General features: G+C 45.7%; 1 protein-coding gene across 1 annotated transcript; it reads left to right on the forward strand.

Annotated features, from left to right (window-relative positions):
• Positions 1-9,114: 9,114 nt before the first annotated feature.
• LOC123180947 (AT-rich interactive domain-containing protein 1) lies at positions 9,115-18,788 on the forward strand. Its single transcript, XM_044593144.1, has 2 exons — positions 9,115-10,002; positions 17,819-18,788. Exons 1-2 carry the CDS (start codon positions 9,157-9,159, stop codon positions 18,509-18,511), a joined length of 1,539 nt encoding a protein of 512 aa, XP_044449079.1. The 5' UTR covers positions 9,115-9,156; the 3' UTR covers positions 18,512-18,788.
• The last annotated feature ends 395 nt before the right edge of the window (positions 18,789-19,183 follow it).

The following is a 19,183-nucleotide window of genomic DNA, read 5'->3' on the forward strand; positions in this document are numbered from 1 at the left end:
TGCCATGGTCGGGCATTGAGCCGTGCTCAATTGCACACCTTGCAATACAGGCAAGAACCCCTTCTTGGACTGATCCATATTGAACTTCTTCAATATCTTGTCAAGGTATGTACTCTGTGAAAGACCAATGAAGCGTCTTGATCTATCTCTATAGATCTTGATGCCTAATATATAAGCAGCTTCTCCAAGGTCCTTCATTGAAAAACACTTATTCAAATAGGCCTTTATACTTTCCAAGAATTCTATATCATTTCCCATCAATAGTATGTCATCCACATATAATATGAGAAATGCTACAGAGCTCCCACTCACTTTCTTGTAAACACAGGCTTCTCCATAAGTCTGTGTAAACCCAAACGCTTTGATCATCTCATCAAAGCGAATGTTCCAACTCCGAGATGCTTGCACCAGCCCATAGATTGAGCGCTGGAGCTTGCATACCTTGTTAGCATTCTTAGGATCGACAAAACCTTCCGGCTGCATCATATACAACTCTTCCTTAAGGAAGCCGTTAAGGAATGCCGTTTTGACGTCCATCTGCCATATCTCATAATCATAGTATGCGGCAATTGCTAACATGATTCGGATGGACTTCAGCTTCGCTACAAGTGAGAAAGTCTCATCGTAGTCAACCCCTTGAACTTGTCGATAACCCTTAGCGACAAGTCGAGCTTTGTAGATGGTCACATTACCATCCGCGTCTGTCTTCTTCTTAAAGATCCATCTGTTTTCTATGGCTCGCCGATCATCGGGCAAGTCAGTCAAAGTCCATACTTCGTTTTCATACATGGATCCTATCTCGGATTTCATGGCTTCTAGCCATTTGTCGGAATCCGGGCCCACCATCGCTTCTTCATAGTTCGAAGGTTCACCGTTGTCTAACAACATGATTTCCAGGACAGGGTTGCCGTACCACTCTGGTGCGGAACGTGTCCTTGTGGACCTACGAAGTTCAGTAGTAACTTGATCCGAAGCTTCATGATCATCATCATTAACTTCCTCCCCAGTCGGTGTAGGCACCACAGGAACATTTTCCCGCGCTGTGCTACTTTCCGGCACAGAAGGGGTGACTATCACCTCATCAAGTTCCACTTTCCTCCCACTCAATTCTTTCGAGAGAAACTCCTTCTCCAGAAAGGACCCGTTCTTGGCAACGAAGATCTTGCCTTCGGATCTGAGGTAGAAGGTATACCCAATAGTTTCTTTAGGGTATCCTATGAAGACGCATTTCTCCGACTTGGGTTCGAGCTTTTCAGGTTGAAGTTTCTTGACATAAGCATCGCATCCCCAAACTTTTAGAAACGACAGCTTAGGTTTCTTCCCAAATCATAATTCATACGGTGTCGTCTCGACGGATTTAGACGGAGCCCTATTTAAAGTGAATGCGGCAGTCTCTAAAGCATAGCCCCAAAATGAGAGCGGTAAATCGGTAAGAGACATTATAGATCGCACCATATCCAATAGAGTGCGATTACGACGTTCGGACACACCGTTTCTCTGAGGTGTTCCAGCGGCGTGAGTTGTGAAACTATTCCACATTTCCTTAAGTGTGTACCAAACTCGTGACTTAAATATTCTCCACCACGATCTGATCGTAAGAATTTTATTTTCCTGTCACGTTGATTCTCAACTTCACTCTGAAATTCCTTGAACTTTTCAAAGGTTTCAGACTTGTGTTTCATTAGGTAGGCATACCCATATCTACTTAAATCATCAGTGAGAGTGAGAACATAACGATATCCTCCGCGAGCCTCAACACTCATTGGACCGCACACATCGGTATGTATGATTTCCAATAAGTTGGTTGCTCGCTCCATTGTTCCGGAGAACGGAGTCTTGGTCATCTTACCCATGAGGCATGGTTCGCACGTGTCAAATGATTCGTAATCAAGAGACTCCAAAAGTCCATCTGCATGGAGCTTCTTCATGCGCTTGACACCAATGTGACCAAGGCGGCAGTGCCACAGATATGTGGGACTATCGTTATCAACTTTACATCTTTTGGTATTCACACTATGAACATGTGTAACATCACGTTCGAGATTCATCAAGAATAAACCATTGACCAGCGGGGCATGACCATAAAACATATCTCTCAAATAAATAGAACAACCATTATTCTCGGATTTAAATGAGTAGCCATCTCGAATTAAACGAGATCCAGATACAATGTTCATGCTCAAAGCTGGCACTAAATAACAATTATTGAGGTTTAAAACTAATCCCGTGGGTAGATGCAGAGGTAGCGTGCCGACGGCGATCACATCGACCCTGGAACCATTCCCGACGCGCATCGTCACCTCGTCCTTCGCCAGTCTCCGTTTATTCCGTAGTTCCTGTTTTGAGTTACAAATATGAGCAACCGCACCGGTATCAAATACCCAGGAGCTACTACGAGTACTGGTAAGGTACACATCAATTACATGTATATCACATATACCTTTGGTGTTGCCGGCCTTCTTTTCCGCTAAGTATTTGGGGCAGTTCCGCTTCCAGTGACCACTTCCCTTGCAATAAAAGCACTCAGTTTCAGGCTTGGGTCCATTCTTTGACTTCTCCCAGTAACTGGTTTACCGGGCGCGGCAACTCCCTTGCCGTCCTTCTTGAAGTTCTTCTTACCCTTGCCCTTCTTGAACTTAGTGGTTTTATTCACCATCAACACTTGATGTTCTTTTCTGATTTCCACCTCCGCTGATTTCAGCATCGAATATACCTCAGGAATGGTCTTTTCCATCCCCTGCATATTGTAGTTCATCACAAAGCTCTTGAAGCTTGGTGGAAGCGACTGAAGGATTCTGTCAATGACCGCGTCATCCGGGAGATTAACTCCCAGCTGAGTCAAGCGGTTGTGCAACCCAGACATTCTGAGTATGTGCTCACTTACAGAACTATTTTCCTCCATTTTACAGCTGAAGAACTTGTCGGAGACTTCATATCTCTCGACCCGGGCATGAGCTTGGAAAACTAATTTCAGCTCCTCGAACATCTCATATGCTCCATGTTTCTCAAAACGCTTTTGGAGACCCGGTTCTAGGCTGTAAAGCATGCCGCACTGAACGAGGGAGTAATCATCAGCACGCTGCTGCCAAGCGTTCATAACGTCTTGGTTCTGTGGGATTGGTGCATCACCTAGCGGTGCTTCTAAGACATAATCTTTCTTGGCTACTATGAGGATGATCCTCAGGTTCCGGACCCAGTCCGTATAGTTGCTGCCATCATCTTTCAGCTTGGTTTTCTCTAGGAACGCGTTGAAATTGAGGACAACGTTGGCCATTTGATCTACAAGACATAGTGTAAAGATTTTAGACTAAGTTCATGATAATTAATTTCATATAATCAAATTATTTAATGAACTCCCACTCAGATAGACATCCCTCTAGTCATCTAAGTGATACATGATCCGAATTTAACTAGGCCGTGTCCGATCATCACGTGAGACGGACTAGTCAAGATCGGTGAACATCTCCATGTTGATCGTATCTTCTATACGACTCATGCTCGACCTTTCGGTCCTCCGTGTTCCGAGGCCATGTCTGTACATGCTAGGCTCGTCAAGTCAACCTAAGTGTATTGCGTGTGTTCCGAGGCCATGTCTGTACATGCTAGGCTCGTCAACACCCGTTGTATTCGAACGTTAGAATCTATCACACCCGATCATCACGTGGTGCTTCGAAACAACGAACCTTCGCAACGGTGCACAGTTAGGGGGAACACTTTTCTTGAAATTATCATAAGGGATCATCTTACTTACTACCGTCGTTCTAAGTAAATAAGATGGAAAAACATGATAAACATCACATGCAATCAAATAGTGACATGATATGGCCGATATCATCATGCTCCTTTGATCTCCATCTTCGGGGCACCATGATCATCTTCGTCACCGGCATGACACCATGATCTCCATCATCATGATCTCCATCATTGTGTCTTCATGAAGTCGTCACGCCAATGATTACTTCTACTTCTATGGCTAACGCGTTTAGCAACAAAGTAAAGTAAATTACATGGCGTTATTCAATGACACGCAGGTCATACAAAATAATAAAGACAACTCCTATGGCTCCTGCCGGTTGTCATACTCATCGACATGCAAGTCGTGATTCCTATTACAAGAATATGATCAATCTCATACATCACATATATCATTCATCACATCTTCTGGCCATATCACATCACATCACACATGCTGCAAAAACGAGTTAGACGTCCTCTAATTGTTGTTGCAAGTTTTTACGTGGTTTGTAGGTTTCTAGCAAGAACGTTTCTTACCTACGTATGACCACAACGTGATTTGCCAATTTCTATTTACCCTTCATAAGGACCCTTTTCATCGAATCCGTTCCGACTAAAGTAGGAGAGACAGACACCCGCTAGCCACCTTATGCAACTAGTGCATGTCAGTCGGTGGAACCTGTCTCACGTAAGCGTACGTGTAAGGTCGGTCCGGGCCGCTTCATCCTACAATGCCGCCGAAACAAGAAACGACTAGTAGCGGCAAGAGGAATTGGCAACATCAACGCCCACAACTTCTTTGTGTTCTACTCGTGCATAGTAACTACGCATAGGCCTGGCTCATGATGCCACTGTTGGGAATCGTAGCATAATTTTAAAATTTTCCTACGCTCACCAAGATGCATCTATGGAGTATACTAGCAACGAGGGGAAAGGAGTGCATCTACATACCCTTGTAGATCGCGAGCGGAAGCGTTCCAATGAACGTGGATGACGGAGTCGTACTCGCCGTGATCCAAATCACCGATGACCGAGTGCCGAACGGACGGCACCTCCGCGTTCAACACACGTACGGTGCAGCGACGCCTCCTCCTTCTTGATCCAGCAAGGGGGAAGGAGAGGTTGATGGAGATCCAGCAGCACGACGGCGTGGTGGTGGATGTAGCGGGATGCCGGCAGGGCTTCGCCGAGCTTCTACGAGAGAGAGGGGTGTAGCAGGGGAGGAGGGAGGCGCCCAAGGCTGAGATGTTGCTGCCCTCCCTCCCCCCCTTTATATAGGCCCCCTGGGAGGGGGGGGGCGCCGGCCAAGATCCCATCTGGATGGGGGGCGGCGGCCAAGGGGGTGCCTTGCCCCCCAAGGCAAGTGGGAAGCCCCCCCACCCTAGGGTTTCCAACCCTAGGCGCATGGGGGGAGGCCCATGGGGGGGCGCCCAGCCCACTAGGGGCTGGTTCCCTTCCCACTTCAGCCCACGGGGCCCTCCGGGATAGGTGGCTGCACCCGGTGGACCCCCGGGACCCTTCCGGTGGTCCCGGTACAATACCGGTAACCCCCGAAACTTTCCCGGTGGCCGAAACTTGACTTCCTATATATAATTCTTCACCTCCGGACCATTCCGGAACTCCTCGTGACGTCCGGGATCTCATCCGGGACTCCGAACAACTTTCGGGTTTCCGCATACACATATCTCTACAACCCTAGCGTCACCGAACCTTAAGTGTGTAGACCCTACGGGTTCGGGAGACATGTAGACATGACCGAGACGCCTCTCCGGTCAATAACCAACAGCGGGATCTGGATACCCATGTTGGCTCCCACATGTTCCACGATGATCTCATCGGATGAACCACGATGTCGAGGATTCAATCAATCCCGTATACAATTCCCTTTGTTAATCGGTATGTTACTTGCCCGAGATTCGATCGTCGGTATCCCAATACCTTGTTCAATCTCGTTACCGGCAAGTCTCTTTACTCGTACCGCAATGCATGATCCCGTGACTAACGCCTTAGTCACATTGAGCTCATTATGATGATGCATTACCGAGTGGGCCCAGAGATACCTCTCCGTCACACGGAGTGACAAATCCCAGTCTCGATCCGTGCCAACCCAACAGACACTTTCGGAGATACCCGTAGTGCACCTTTATAGTCACCCAGTTACGTTGTGACGTTTGGCACACCCAAAGCACTCCTACGGTATCCGGGAGTTGCACGATCTCATGGTCTAAGGAAAAGATACTTGACATTGGAAAAGCTCTAGCAAACGAAACTACACGATCTTTTATGCTATGCTTAGGATTGGGTCTTGTCCATCACATAATTCTCCTAATGATGTGATCCCGTTATCAACGACATCCAATGTCCATAGTCAGGAAACCATGACTATCTGTTGATCAACGAGCTAGTCAACTAGAGGCTTACTAGGGACACGTTGTGGTCTATGTATTCACACATGCATTACGATTTCGGATAACACAATTATAGCATGAACAATAGACGATTATCATGAACAAAGAATATAATAATAACCATTTATTATTGCCTCTAGGGCATATTTCCAACACACCGGCTGCCGCATTGCTGTTGTCGGCGGTTGCGTTATTGCCGCTATGTTCCCCATTGTTGCCTCTTCTGCGTCTACGCCGACGTCTTGGAGGGGAATTGGGAGTGTCCACCATGTAGACATCATAAGTAGATGTAGCAGTCCACTTGCCGGTGTTTACCAGAGGCGAGGTATTTTCTGTGGGACCATCGGTATCTTCATCCATGTCCGTGGCCTCGCCGTAGTCTAGCACGTCGGTTAAATCGTCGATCGTGGCGACTAGGTGGGTGGTGGGTGGGATGTGATTTTCTAGATCGCCGGCTTTAAGTCTGATCTGATCGTAAACCGAAGCCTTGCCGTTCGTGATAGACATACTCTGGATACGGTCAAGCATCTCATTGAGGTGGGATAGCTCTTCAGAATTTATCGTTCGGTTGTAAGCGGGTCTGACTCAAAGTATGCCCGACGTGTAACTTGACGTATCTTCGGCGCGAAGGGATCTGGAAGCGATTCCGGATTCTGCGCTGAGGTCAGCTCTAAACCTAACACGACTTCGGAGGTGAGAGCCGGATCTACGTCCGGACTAGAGACCGGAAGGGAACCGCCCGGAGTGGTTACGCCAGGGGTCTCTGGTGACGCCGTGACGGAGATCGGTTCCGGAGTCGAGCCTCCGGAGCCTGGAGAGTTCTCAATTAGGGCCGGGGCCCATCCCGACAGGATGAGTTCACCGCGGGAATCCGCGATGTACTCGACAAATGGAGTACCCCGCTCGGGGTCAGGTGGTGAAGCTGGAGCTCGTAGTGGGTGAGGATTCCACAAACAAAAGCACTCAAAGGGAATCGAAGTCCGCGAAAGACAAAAGCCTCGTGGACAACCAAGTTCCACAACAACGGACGCGGGGCCCTTTCCCCCATGGCGGGCGCCAACCACGACATCGAAGGTTTTTTGGGCGACCATCCTAGTTCCACCAAACGCTCCAAGTCGTCCTTACTGATCGAGGACCTTTTCCAGTCACCGCTCCACTCCGACGTGGCGCTAGGATGGACCGGTTGTGAATCGGCCGAGCAACCGCCTCGGCGGTGATCATCGGAGGCGGCGGCGGATGTTGACATTGGTTGCCCTAGGTGCGGGGCGGCAGCTGAGGACGGTGTCAAGATGAGAAGTTGAGGGAGGAAATACCCGTAGGGGGCGCCGTTCCCCCTTCCCCTATTTAAGCGGGTGGGGCGCGCGGATCTTTCTCAATTCAGCGCCTGCGCCAGCGGTGGGTTGGCCCATGAGACTTCGGGCCTTCCCGTCCAGAGAAGCAGCGACACTACCGGGGATGTAGGAGTAGTAATCTACGTCATTAAAGATCGAGGTGGCTGGACACACAAAGGAAGTAGCCCGACGGAGGCCTCGGAGCCCAGATGCCTGCGGCCTCCGCCACACTTGGGGGCTACTGGCGGGGTCCTGTACCCGGGTACCTGACGTAAGGGAGCCCGACCTCAGGATCCACAACACAACATATCCACGAGGATTAAAACCGATACATGTACTTAGCAAACATATTAGTCCTATATAAGTATGTGACATCATTAAAAAAACATGATTAAGGGCATAATTGCACTTTGAACAAGATCATTATCCATAGGGTTACAATCAAGCCAGCTGCGCCCTAGTTCATTTGGTGGTCCGAGCTGGCGATCTCCCTCACCCGGATCACACCGCACACCCATGCAGATTCCCTTTGGTTGTGGATCCACTCGTCGACGACATCCATCTCACTAAGGTGCTCTGGATGGACATCCTCTACATTGAAACCCTTACACAATGAAGACCCCACACTCTGAGGCAAACCGACTGGTGCATGGTATCAGTCCCGGTTGGCAGGCGAAGCCACTTGGGTAGATTACCCCTGTTTGTCACTTTCGGCACTCCACAGAACTTCCAATCATCCTTGGCCGGCAGGCAAAGCCACTTGAGTAGATTACCCCGTCTGTCATTTTTGACACCCAGATAACTTCTAGACTGAGACTCTACTCTTCAAAGGGATCGATCTCCCAGGCTCGTATGACACCATCCTGGGTTGTTCCTGCTACACCAAGTTCATGATATCCCGAGACAATTAAAATCCTAATATAAACATAACATATCTATAATTAGGAAATAATTAATAATTTATATTAATTGTGTGTTGTCATTGTGCTCCAAAAGTAAAAAAATCTTTTGAAATAACTTTGCCCGTTGTAATTTTCATTTATATTTATATTATATATGTGTGTGTAAGAGATATATATATATATATATATATATATATATATATATATATTAATGTCTTAATACGAACACAACATATATCTATAGGAAGAAGACAATATTATATTAACCGTGTCTTGTAATATGCTTGAAAAGTATAAAATCTTTTCAACTAATTTTGTGCACTACACTTTTCCATCCGGATTTATGCTATACATGCGTTGTACATTAGATAAGTTGTTGCTTGACAACTCATACTACCCTGTCACATTACGCACATTTTGAGGCATGAGATGTGTCAATTTTCTTGCCCATTGTTCATTTTTTTGACAACTCCCACTCCCACAAAATGATCGGCGTTTTTAGTACGCGATGAAACATGGACCCGCCCTCATCATACATCATCACCCCCCTTTTCTTCTCCCTCTATCCACCATCTCCTACCCCACACCCACACTCCCACCCCCACACCCACACATAGACCTAGGGTTTGGCTCCCATGGATTAAATTTTGTTCCATCACAAAGCACAAACCAAAACTCAAAGAGAACACACACAAAAAAAAACATCAGCCTTCCTTCCTCCCCAATCTCCAACGTCGAAGGGGTTGGGTTTTCCTCAACCCAAAGGGCCTGGAGGCAAAAATGGCTACCCCTCCGAGCCCACCGCCACCACCACCTGCCACTAATTCCTCCGCGCCCCCTTTCAAAACCAACACCCCAAGCCCGAACCCCCACGGCGCGCCGGCCGCGAGGGCGCCCTCCTCACCGGCGGCGGCGGCGCCGCCGCCGCCGATGTCCAGCGGCCCATCCCACCTCGTCCTTTGCGTGCGCGACGTCATCGGCAAGCTCCGTGCTCGCGGGCACCTCTCGGGGCTGGAGATCCCGGACGATGAGCTCACCGAAGCGGGCGCCCCCGCCTTGTTCGACACCGTGCTTGCCGCCTTCCTCGCCGAGGGGCGTGTGTCTGCCGGGCTTCCGTTACTCCCGAAGCCTCTTGTGCTCGGGAAAGGCGGCTTGGTGGACATGCTCCCCTTGTACCTCGCCGTGCGCTCTCGCGGCGGATTCGCCGCGGTCACCTCATGGGCGGCCATCGCCGAGGCGGTAGGCCTCGAACCGGCTGCTGATGCGCCCATCAAGCTGGTGTACGCCAAGCATCTCTGGCTCCTTGAGCAGAGAATCGGCAAGCCTGAAAGCCAGGACGAGGTGGCCGGGAGCAGTCGCAATGCGGCCCACCGCTCGAACGCGAAGAAGGATAAGTTCCTGTCGTCACACAAGGACCACGCAACCGCCGGATCAGCCCATCTGAAGCGTAAGAGGGAGGTTCCTCTGCAGATGCTTAACTGGGTCCGCCTTGTGGCGAAGAATCCGGGTGAACATGGTGCTGGACAGAATCATGGCAGCCAACTCTCCTCGACGCTTATGTTCCGTCGCCTGATGTTTGAAAATATTGATTGCAGCAAATTGCCCTATAGCACTACCTCGCCGCAGGTAACTTCTGGCCACATAGTTTTGATTTTTGAACGCGATAAATGGTATGCTTGATTATGTTGTTCCTTAAATTGCGGATTTAGATTCTGGATTTGGTCATTCTTATCGGCTGTCTAATTATAGCTGTTGGTCCTTAGATTTACCTACACAGAAGTGCTATCATTTCTGAAAAGAGAATCACACATCTTTTTTCATGTGCTCACTTAGGGTCATCTTGGAGAATGCTAAATGTTGGATCATTTTAGAGCATTCTCAGAGTTCTTTTCCCAGTACCATGCCAATCTAGGTCAAGGAATATAAGATGACCCATCTGCTATGGGTGAAAACTGAAAAGCAAAACACAGCATTTTCCGTATATAATATCTAATTATCATGGTAACAGGGCAAATCAGTGGTAGCTATTTATTGTGATTTTTTTTCCAAAAGATTGCTTATATTTCTGTAAATTCTTGGGTGAGGGCATTGTTGGTAAATTTTGGCTATCATTAGGGCATCCACAATGTATGCCAAATAGCGTTGCCAAATGAATATTTGGCTTTTGGCAGCCCCTCAACACATCGTGGAGACCAGTGCCAAAGCCAAAATATATGGAACCGGTGCTTCTTGGAGCTTCGATGCTAAATTTGGGCATTGAATAAAATATTATATCTGAACATGGTTGTGGGAGGAGTGAGAATGTATGGAGCCATGGCTGGAAGAGGAAATGGAATATTTTACATGTACTTTTGCTTTGAGGTGGGTCCATCTTTATTTGTTTGGCATTGGTTACATTGTGGACGAGATGCAAAATTAGCACCATTGCTATATTGCAGTGATGTGTCAGATTTGGCATTGCATACATTGTGGATGCCCTTAGGACTGCATTAGGGGTCAGCTTTGAGCCCTTATCTTTTTTGCTTTGGTGATGGATGAGACCACAAGGGATAGACAAGGAGATATCCCATGGTGTATGCTCTTTGCAGATGATGTAGTGCTAGTTGACGATAGTCGGACGGGGGTCAATAGGAAGTTAGAGTTATGGAGACAAACCTTGGAATCGAAAGGTTTTAGGCTTAGTAGAACTAAAACCGAGTACATGAGGTGCGGTTTCAGTACTACTAGGCGCGAGGAGGAGGAGGTTAGCCTTGATGGGCAGGTGGTGCCTCAGAAGGACACCGTTCGATATTTGGGGTCAATGCTGCAGAAGGATGGGGGTATTGATGAAGATGTGAACTATCGAATCAAAGCCGGATGGATGAAGTGGCACCAAGCTTCTGGCATTCTCTGTGACAAGAGAGTGCCACAAAAGCTAAAAGGCAAGTTCTATAGGACGGCGGTTCGACTTGCAATGTTGTATGGCGCTGAGTGTTGGCCGACTAAAAGGCGACATGTTCAACAGTTAGGTGTGGCGGAGATGCGCATGTTGAGATGGATGGGTGGCCACACGAGGAAGGATCGAGTCCGGAATGATGATATACAAGATAGAGTTGGGGTAGCACCAATTGAAGAGAAGCTTGTCCAACATTGTCTGAGATGGTTTGGGCATATTCAGCGCAGGCCTCCAGAAGCTCCAGTTCATAGCGGATGGCTAAAGCGTGTGGATCATGTCAAGAGAGGTCGGGATAGACCGAATTTGACATGGGAGGAATCCGTAAAGAGAGATCTGAAGGAAGGATTGGAGTATCACCAAAGAACTAGCCATGGATAGGGGTGGGTGGAAGCTTGCTATCCATGTGCCCGAACCATGAGTTGGTCGCGAGATCTTATGGGTTTCACCTCTAGCCTAGCCCAACTTGTTTGGGACTAAAGGTTTTGTTGTTGTTGTATTAGCGGCAAATAAACAAAGTTAGGCTTTGGCCTAAGTTTATTTTCATGGTGCAAAAATGGCAACTCTTTTTTCTAATTTTTTATAGGGTTATGCTTGCACTGTTAACCTTAATTATGCTAGCTGTTCTGCATATTTATCTTTTCCCTTCTTTTTCCGATCGATATCTCTAAGAGAGGATTGTTAGATGTTTTTCACTGCTAGGAAATAGCCTATATGCTTGAGACACAGAGAAGAAAAAATGAAGTAGGATCCCCCCGGCCTATACTTGCTCTCTTTATTTGACACTTGCATGCTTCCTCCAATGATATTTACTGTTTTAATGGCCCACCTCTATTTGGTGCCAGAGTCATGGTTTTTAAGGCATTGTCTAAGCACTTCTTCAGCACTAAGGCGCCCTAGGAGGATGGTGCCGCCCTTGCCTTGACCATCTAGCACATGTTGTCTATAGAGAAGCATCCGCCGCCGCTCAGTCCTCACCACAATGTTGATGTGGTTGCTCCGAAGGCTTGGAAATGGCGTTCCTTTCACCTTCCTACACTAGCATGCATCTAAGCGTGTCTGTTTTGACTGCCGCTTCTCTTCCCCGATCAACTACTCTACCATGGTGGGAAAGGACGGGTTGTGTCTTTTGTTGCGAGGGAGATGTTAGGCATGTGGTGTTACTTGTTTCTATTGCCGGGAAAGGGGGAAGATGAGTAATGTTGTGACTATGATGAGCAATGTTCCAAATATTGGCCAGTTAAGCGGCATCTCAGTTAATCGCTACTCGGTGGGTCACTGAATAGCCAATTAACTGGTCGATTTGCCTATTTATCCCTAATTACCACCCGACCGATATGGTACTAGTTACTGATATCCTCAACATCGACGATGAGAAAGAATGTAGGGATAGTGGCAATTGTGTCGCAAGAGGAACAAATGAGTTATTAGATGGCTTTTCGGGTAGTGGGGACGGTGTGTTTATGGCCAGTGACCTGCCATTCAATATTTTTGTTTCTCTCGTAATATGTCCCAATTGATATGTTCCTCTAGTGTCTTAGGCGAGGCTGGCCTCTCGCCTTAAGCGCTTATAGGTGAATAACGGTGTTGGTCCTCTTGAGTTACCTTTTAAGTCTTAAAACCATTATGAGAGCTGACACACCATGGTTTCTATTTTTGGATTTCCCTTGGATAAGTTGAATCACAACAAAGAAAGATGGTGGCCTAGCCACATCCACCTTTAGCAACATGCCAGATGCATTGGAAAATCAAGGCTACATGAAAGGGCATGGTGGAGAAGATGAAGTGCAGATAGAGGATTTCATGTCGCTCTGATGGCCATGCCGTCACCAAATTCACTAACTGCAGTACTGCACTACCAACATTGGGGCCTTGACAAGCCAAAAGTATTCCCAATTTCTTATGAAGGGTGATGGAAACAAAATTCACGAGCAAGTTTCGTTCATATTGAAATCAAAATTTAAAATTCAGACCAAGGATAACTGAGTCAACAACCATGAGATAAACAAGCAACAGTAACGAACCACTTGAGAAAGCTTAATTCGAAGGGTGTGAGGATAATGGAGTCACAACATCTACTAGGATTGTCACCCTCGACTAGAACTTTCCATTCTCAAAATTTTCTTAAGAGGATAGTGATATAAACAAAATTCATGAATTTTATTTTTCAGTAATTTTTGGATCAAGCTGCATTCATGCTTAAATCAAATCTTAAAACTCAAACCAATGATAATGGAGTGAACAACCATGAGATAAACAGGAAATGAAAACAAGCTAGTTGAGAATGTTTAATTCAAAGGATGTGGGTTCAATCCAACATTTGGGATCTCATTTTATATCTAATTTTCCATTTGAAGCCTCCATGTCAAATATGAAAACCAGGGGTAAAATAGGATGCAAACTTGGAAGTGAGCCCACACCGTGTGGTCACATTCCCATGACTTTGACGATGTGTAGTCGTAATACCTTATCCTTCAGCGTATACCGTATACAGGCATACGGCGCTAGGTATGCGCAAGCCTTGAAGGCCCAACGGAGCACCCCGACCCGATGGGGTGTATGCTTGGGGTTCCCAAATAGGAAACCTTGCGGATTGCTTGGCAAAGGGGCCACGAATTCTACTCACACGATCCGAATTCCCTCCCGTACAGACATACACGGAGAGATCACCTACTCAGAGAAGGGAAGGCCACCACCATAGTACGGATATATCAAGGCGTCCAAGGCCCGCCAAGGAGGATGAGCAATCTAGAGACACACAAACCTTAGCGATCTTATGCACATCGCCTAGATCGTGTCCAGAGACCCGTGGTGATCTGAGATGATGTCCCACGACTATACAAATCACGTGTAACTACAATATTGCTACAAGGTAAAAATGAAATTATGCTTGACATTCTTCTTGTTATGCCAGAGTGTATATTAGTTAAGAGTTTTGGTTGGTTGCGTCCACTTTGAAACTCGAATGTGGACAATCTTATATCTATTTTTCCATTTGACATCAAATAACCTACCTACATGGGTGTCGCAATCTTTCGAGGAGATCATGGGTTTGACACTAGTTGAGACGTCTTTGACGACCTAACTACGAACATGCCATGATGACGCGCCTTAGCAATTGCTAAAAAAACTCCCGAGATGTTATTCGTCACGCCGAATCACGATCAATTTGACATCGAAGGTCTAACCTCCGTGTGAAATCGAGAACAAGAACTATGAAAATAGAATTATGATTATGGTGAATAATGATGAAAGTTGGGATTCGAAAGCAGTCTTGGCTTGGTCGATGGACACAAATGAAGTACACGAGTTGCAAGTTGACCTTCGCCTAGCGCCTAGGTGGTGCTTAAGCGCCCTAGGCGCAGCCTAGGCGGACTCACAATTTTGACTATCATGTTGTATTTGGGATAATATATTTGTATCGAAATCGATTTAGAGAATATAAGTGAGTAAACTACCAGCTATTGAAATTGGAAGATGGACAATTTGGTTTGTCGGTGCAATATGGCATGATTTCTCACTTGAGTGGACAATTCTTACTTGCCATGCCTAGAGTTCCGCTTATGCCTTAGGCGAGGCGTTTGGTCATTGCCTAGCGCCTAAGTGTGCCTAAGCGCCTCCTAGGTGTTGCCTTTTCCAACAGAGGTTACAACTATGGTGAACTTTATATAAACAGTACCGAAATCTAAACACTAGCGGTGCAGTGTATTTAAGGGGCTTATAAGAGGGGATTTCGACTAGCCAAGGAAGGGGTGGCCAAATCCGATTCATGAGTTATTCCTCCCTGAATATGGACTCTTAAGACTGTCCATAGTGTTTTACTCCTAAAGTACATGGGCATGACCCAATAATAAGGGGGCATGACATCTATAGATAGCCATGGTCGAATTATGAAGTTTCATCTTGTATTTTTCCTCCATGTATTCATGCATTACTAGGGTGGCTTTTGTCCTGAGATCTCCACTTGCGGCTCCGTCTTCATTGTTTGTGTGTTTGCTTCCACCTCCATGCTTGATCATGCTCCAATGCTTCTCCCTCTTGTCCATGCCGGGGCCTTCATGAACATACATATGTGATTTACACAACATTTCTCAGGAGCATTAGGAATAGTTCCATGAAACGAAAGTAACTGATAATTCAGGTGATGTGCGTGAGCCCTAGTGATTGATTGTTGTATTCTGGAACTTCGGTAGTGGGCTTTTCACATTTATAGGCTAGATACTCAATTCATGCTCTTTGGAGTAATGTTGCTCGACCAGTGCTAGCCCAGGTAGCATCGGCCTTGCTCCACTCCTGCATGGGATATCCTTAAGAAGCAGGATTATCCCATTTAGGGAAATCAAGTCACTGCGTTCTATACATGACAAGTAATGTTCTAAAGGGTAGGCAAGAGGCTGGGTGTTATTCGTCTGATCGGGGCTAGGTGGGATTGGTCCACCTTATAGAACATTTGCTGGTGAGCAGTAAGGTAGGCCGCCTTCACTACTTATGTGTAGTGTTGGACCTCCTATTGGGCAACTCCGGAGATGCTCTTATGCACTTTAGCACCATCCATTTTTGGAGCTAGTTATTTTGGGAGGTTCAGTTGTCCTGAGTGGATTTCATCATATTGTCTTAAACGTCCAGCACCTTCTGTTGGCTCTATGTTAGCAGACAACCTGGTATCTATGTTGTATGGCACAGGGACATGGATATGGTGATACACCATTTTCTTTGTTCTAAAAACAGTGTTAAGAGGAGACAACAAGTATAGATTTGTTTACAGAACAGGAAAAAACACCATACCTTATCTTACTGCATGCAACCAGCATTCCAACAGTCTGTGAATAACAGGTTAACCAGCAGTCAGCACCTAATATCTTATCAAGAACTCGATGATGAAGTTCCGCGAATAAGAAAACATAACCATCAGTAGTTAGTTACCTAAAAAAAACCCCACTAGTAGTTAACTTCATGCTTGACTTGTACTTGCTCTATTAGTATCCCGGTATATCCAAGTGGCTTTTGTATAGTTTGAAATTGAAAATAAATATACGTGTATCTGATGTAACCCGCATATGCCTGCAGAATACAGCATGTTTGTGAAGTGCCGGTGCAACATAGCTTTGTAGCATAATCCAGCTTTTGGTTCATCCCACACAATTTGTGCCTACCAAAAATGTCATATTTGCAGCTATAAACTCCAACATGCAGGCACATCAAGGCAACCAAACTGTCTTAATTATGTACAGTTAGAGAATAAACGGTGGACCACTAGTGCCTCTAGTTATTTACTTTGCTTGGTAAAACTTGAACTGACAACAGTGGCTCTTAGGGGAAAATTTTAGGGGGGCACCTAGTATGACTCGATCAGTATTTCACCCTTACAGCAAAAGTCAGACGAATGATTTACATACTAGTATTGCAGTATCATTTTTAGCATCCATGAGAGCTTCCTCCAGCTTCTGCCCACCCAAGCATAGTTCACCATCACTTGGTTCCATAAAGTTTGTTTTCATCGAAACCATTAACCAAGGTTCTCGGTTGGATTTCACTGAGGCTTCTGAGCGCTTCATGCTTGTCAAACACATTCAGTGTTCCAGGTCAGCGAGTCTGTTGACCCACGCATTATGAGACAGTTTCTGGCGTTCGACACTATTGGTGCAAATAGTCTTGCATAGTAAAGATTATTTTCATTGTTAGTTACTCGACTGTGCACCGTGACTTGCATTGGTGGGTCAATAGCTCCCATATATTAACTTGGTATTTAGCATGTTACTGGAAATGTCTCAACATGATTTACAAGTTACAACTGTATTGTTATAGGCCCCTTTTGCTTTGTAATTTTGCCACGGAAAATTTGGCAAGCCAAAGTGATCATGACATTTGAAAATCTGGTATTGTCACATATTTGCAAGTATGATGACGGTGGACAAATTTGTAAAGTGATAACTTAGTTGGGTTGTTACTATTTTAGGCTTTTAGATACTTCGGATATGATTCTTGTGAATGATCCTAATGCTTAAACTTATCTTGCTATTGATCATAAGATTAAGCTAGCACATACGAAGTGTATGATTATCTTTCTTCAAACTTTTAGTCTGGGTGGATGTGCTATGTATATTTCTTCAGCCATATGATCCACCCGAATTCCTTACTGACCTTATCAGAGGTCCTCTTTTATATTGTGCTTTTCTTGTAGTTGCAAGACTCAGTTATTAAGATTATTTTGTTCCCTATGCTGCTTGATATATGATCCCAACAGGTTGTCATACAGCAGCTGATACCACGTATAGGTCTGTTGGCTTACAAAATACTCTTCCAGTTTCTTTGGCTGCCTGAACTTCTCTATTTCTGCTTAGAGACCGCATATATACGATCACCAAAGAACTTAAAATCGTTTGTCATGCATTCTGAACTAATGTTTTTATTCTATTTATTAATTTCTCCTCTTATATGACAATGATATTCAATCGTCTTAAGGAGATACTCTGAAAATGTATATAAAACGTAACTCTTTGTTCATTGCAGAGTGGACTTACAAATGAGGAGCAGCCACAGTACGATGGATGGGATGATCGACTGTGTGCAGGTGGGAATAGTGACAGGATTTTGCATGCACGAACTCGGCTTAGTGGTCTAGCAGATGTTCCAGATTGGACTGGGAAGCCTTCGCTACCTTATGACGAGCCGCATGTGTTGAGATTTCTAGGACAACCTCTTTTGCCTGCACCAAGTAATGAAAGCCTTGATGCTGATGCTATTGGTAAGGGTAGGCCAGATAATTGCAACTGTCAAATCCCAAGTTCTGTCACTTGTGTTAGATTTCATGTGACAGAGAAGAGGATCAAGCTGAAGCGTGAACTGGGCTCAGCATTTTATGCAATGGGATTTGACCGCATCGGTGAGGATGCTGCATTGACATGGAGAAGGGATGAAGAAAAGAAATTCAATGCCGTTATCCAGAATAATCTGCCTTCATCCAAGTACAGATTCATGGAGGAAGTGTTTGCTGCCATGGGTTCCAAGGGCAGAAAAGACATTGTAAGTTACTATCACAATGTTTTCCAAGTGCGACGAAGAGCGTACCAAAATCGGCTCACTCCAAATGATGTGGATAGTGATGATGATTCACTCGAGCCTGGCTTCTTGCATCTTCGTCAAGGTGGTGCTCAGGGTAACTCCATGTCTGCTTCTTCCTCCGGAACTCAAAGGGGTTCTTAGGTCATGGAGGTTCAATAGGTTATTAGGGTAGCTCGGTGGCTCCAGCTCGGCTTCTTTATCTGGTGCTCAGAGGAAGTTTTCTTCTTTCTTTGCGGTGAAGCTCACAGGAAGGTTCCGTAGGTCGACGCCAATTGGTTAACTGGAGCTCATTTAGACTTTTCTCTCTGTGAATAGCCCCGTGGCTCGTTTCACCTTGATGGATCTGGATATTAATGCAATTATTATGTTGACATTTAGACTATCTTTATTATGTAGGCAGTTTTATTATTTCGTCGGAGAATTCCCTGTGGAGTACATTTTTGCTGAGAGCTTTGTTTGGATAGGTGCGGATTATGTCCAATTCCCTTTGGACGAGTAGAAAATTGAATATGATCCTTGCGCATTCAAAGCGGTTTGGTATAATCCCTCTATCCAAGCAAACCCCAAGGGATTGTTTTGATACACATCAATTCAACTCCGGTCACTTGTGACACGGGCTGAAATAAAATCACTTCGCATCTGAAGGGATCGAATTGAATCATGCGTGGAGATTCGCGTGGGTATTTTTTTTTCGTTTTTATTCTTAATTGAGTCACTTAGATGTGCAATAACTGGGCACATCTCCCTTCATCCTAAAAATAAGTCTCTCAACTTTTTATTAACTTTAGTATAAAATTGTATTAAAGTTGAGAC

Source organism: Triticum aestivum, chromosome 1D, assembly GCF_018294505.1.
Source record: "Triticum aestivum cultivar Chinese Spring chromosome 1D, IWGSC CS RefSeq v2.1, whole genome shotgun sequence".
Taxonomy (NCBI): domain Eukaryota; kingdom Viridiplantae; phylum Streptophyta; class Magnoliopsida; order Poales; family Poaceae; genus Triticum; species Triticum aestivum.

Bases quoted from the DNA above. Each gene is read 5' to 3' on its own strand.
- LOC123180947 (XM_044593144.1), top strand. From the start codon at position 9,157: ATGGCTACCCCTCCGAGCCCACCGCCACCACCACCTGCCACTAATTCC. The intron at 10,003-17,818 runs GTAACTTCTGGC...TGTTCATTGCAG, and splicing joins ATAGCACTACCTCGCCGCAG to AGTGGACTTACAAATGAGGA.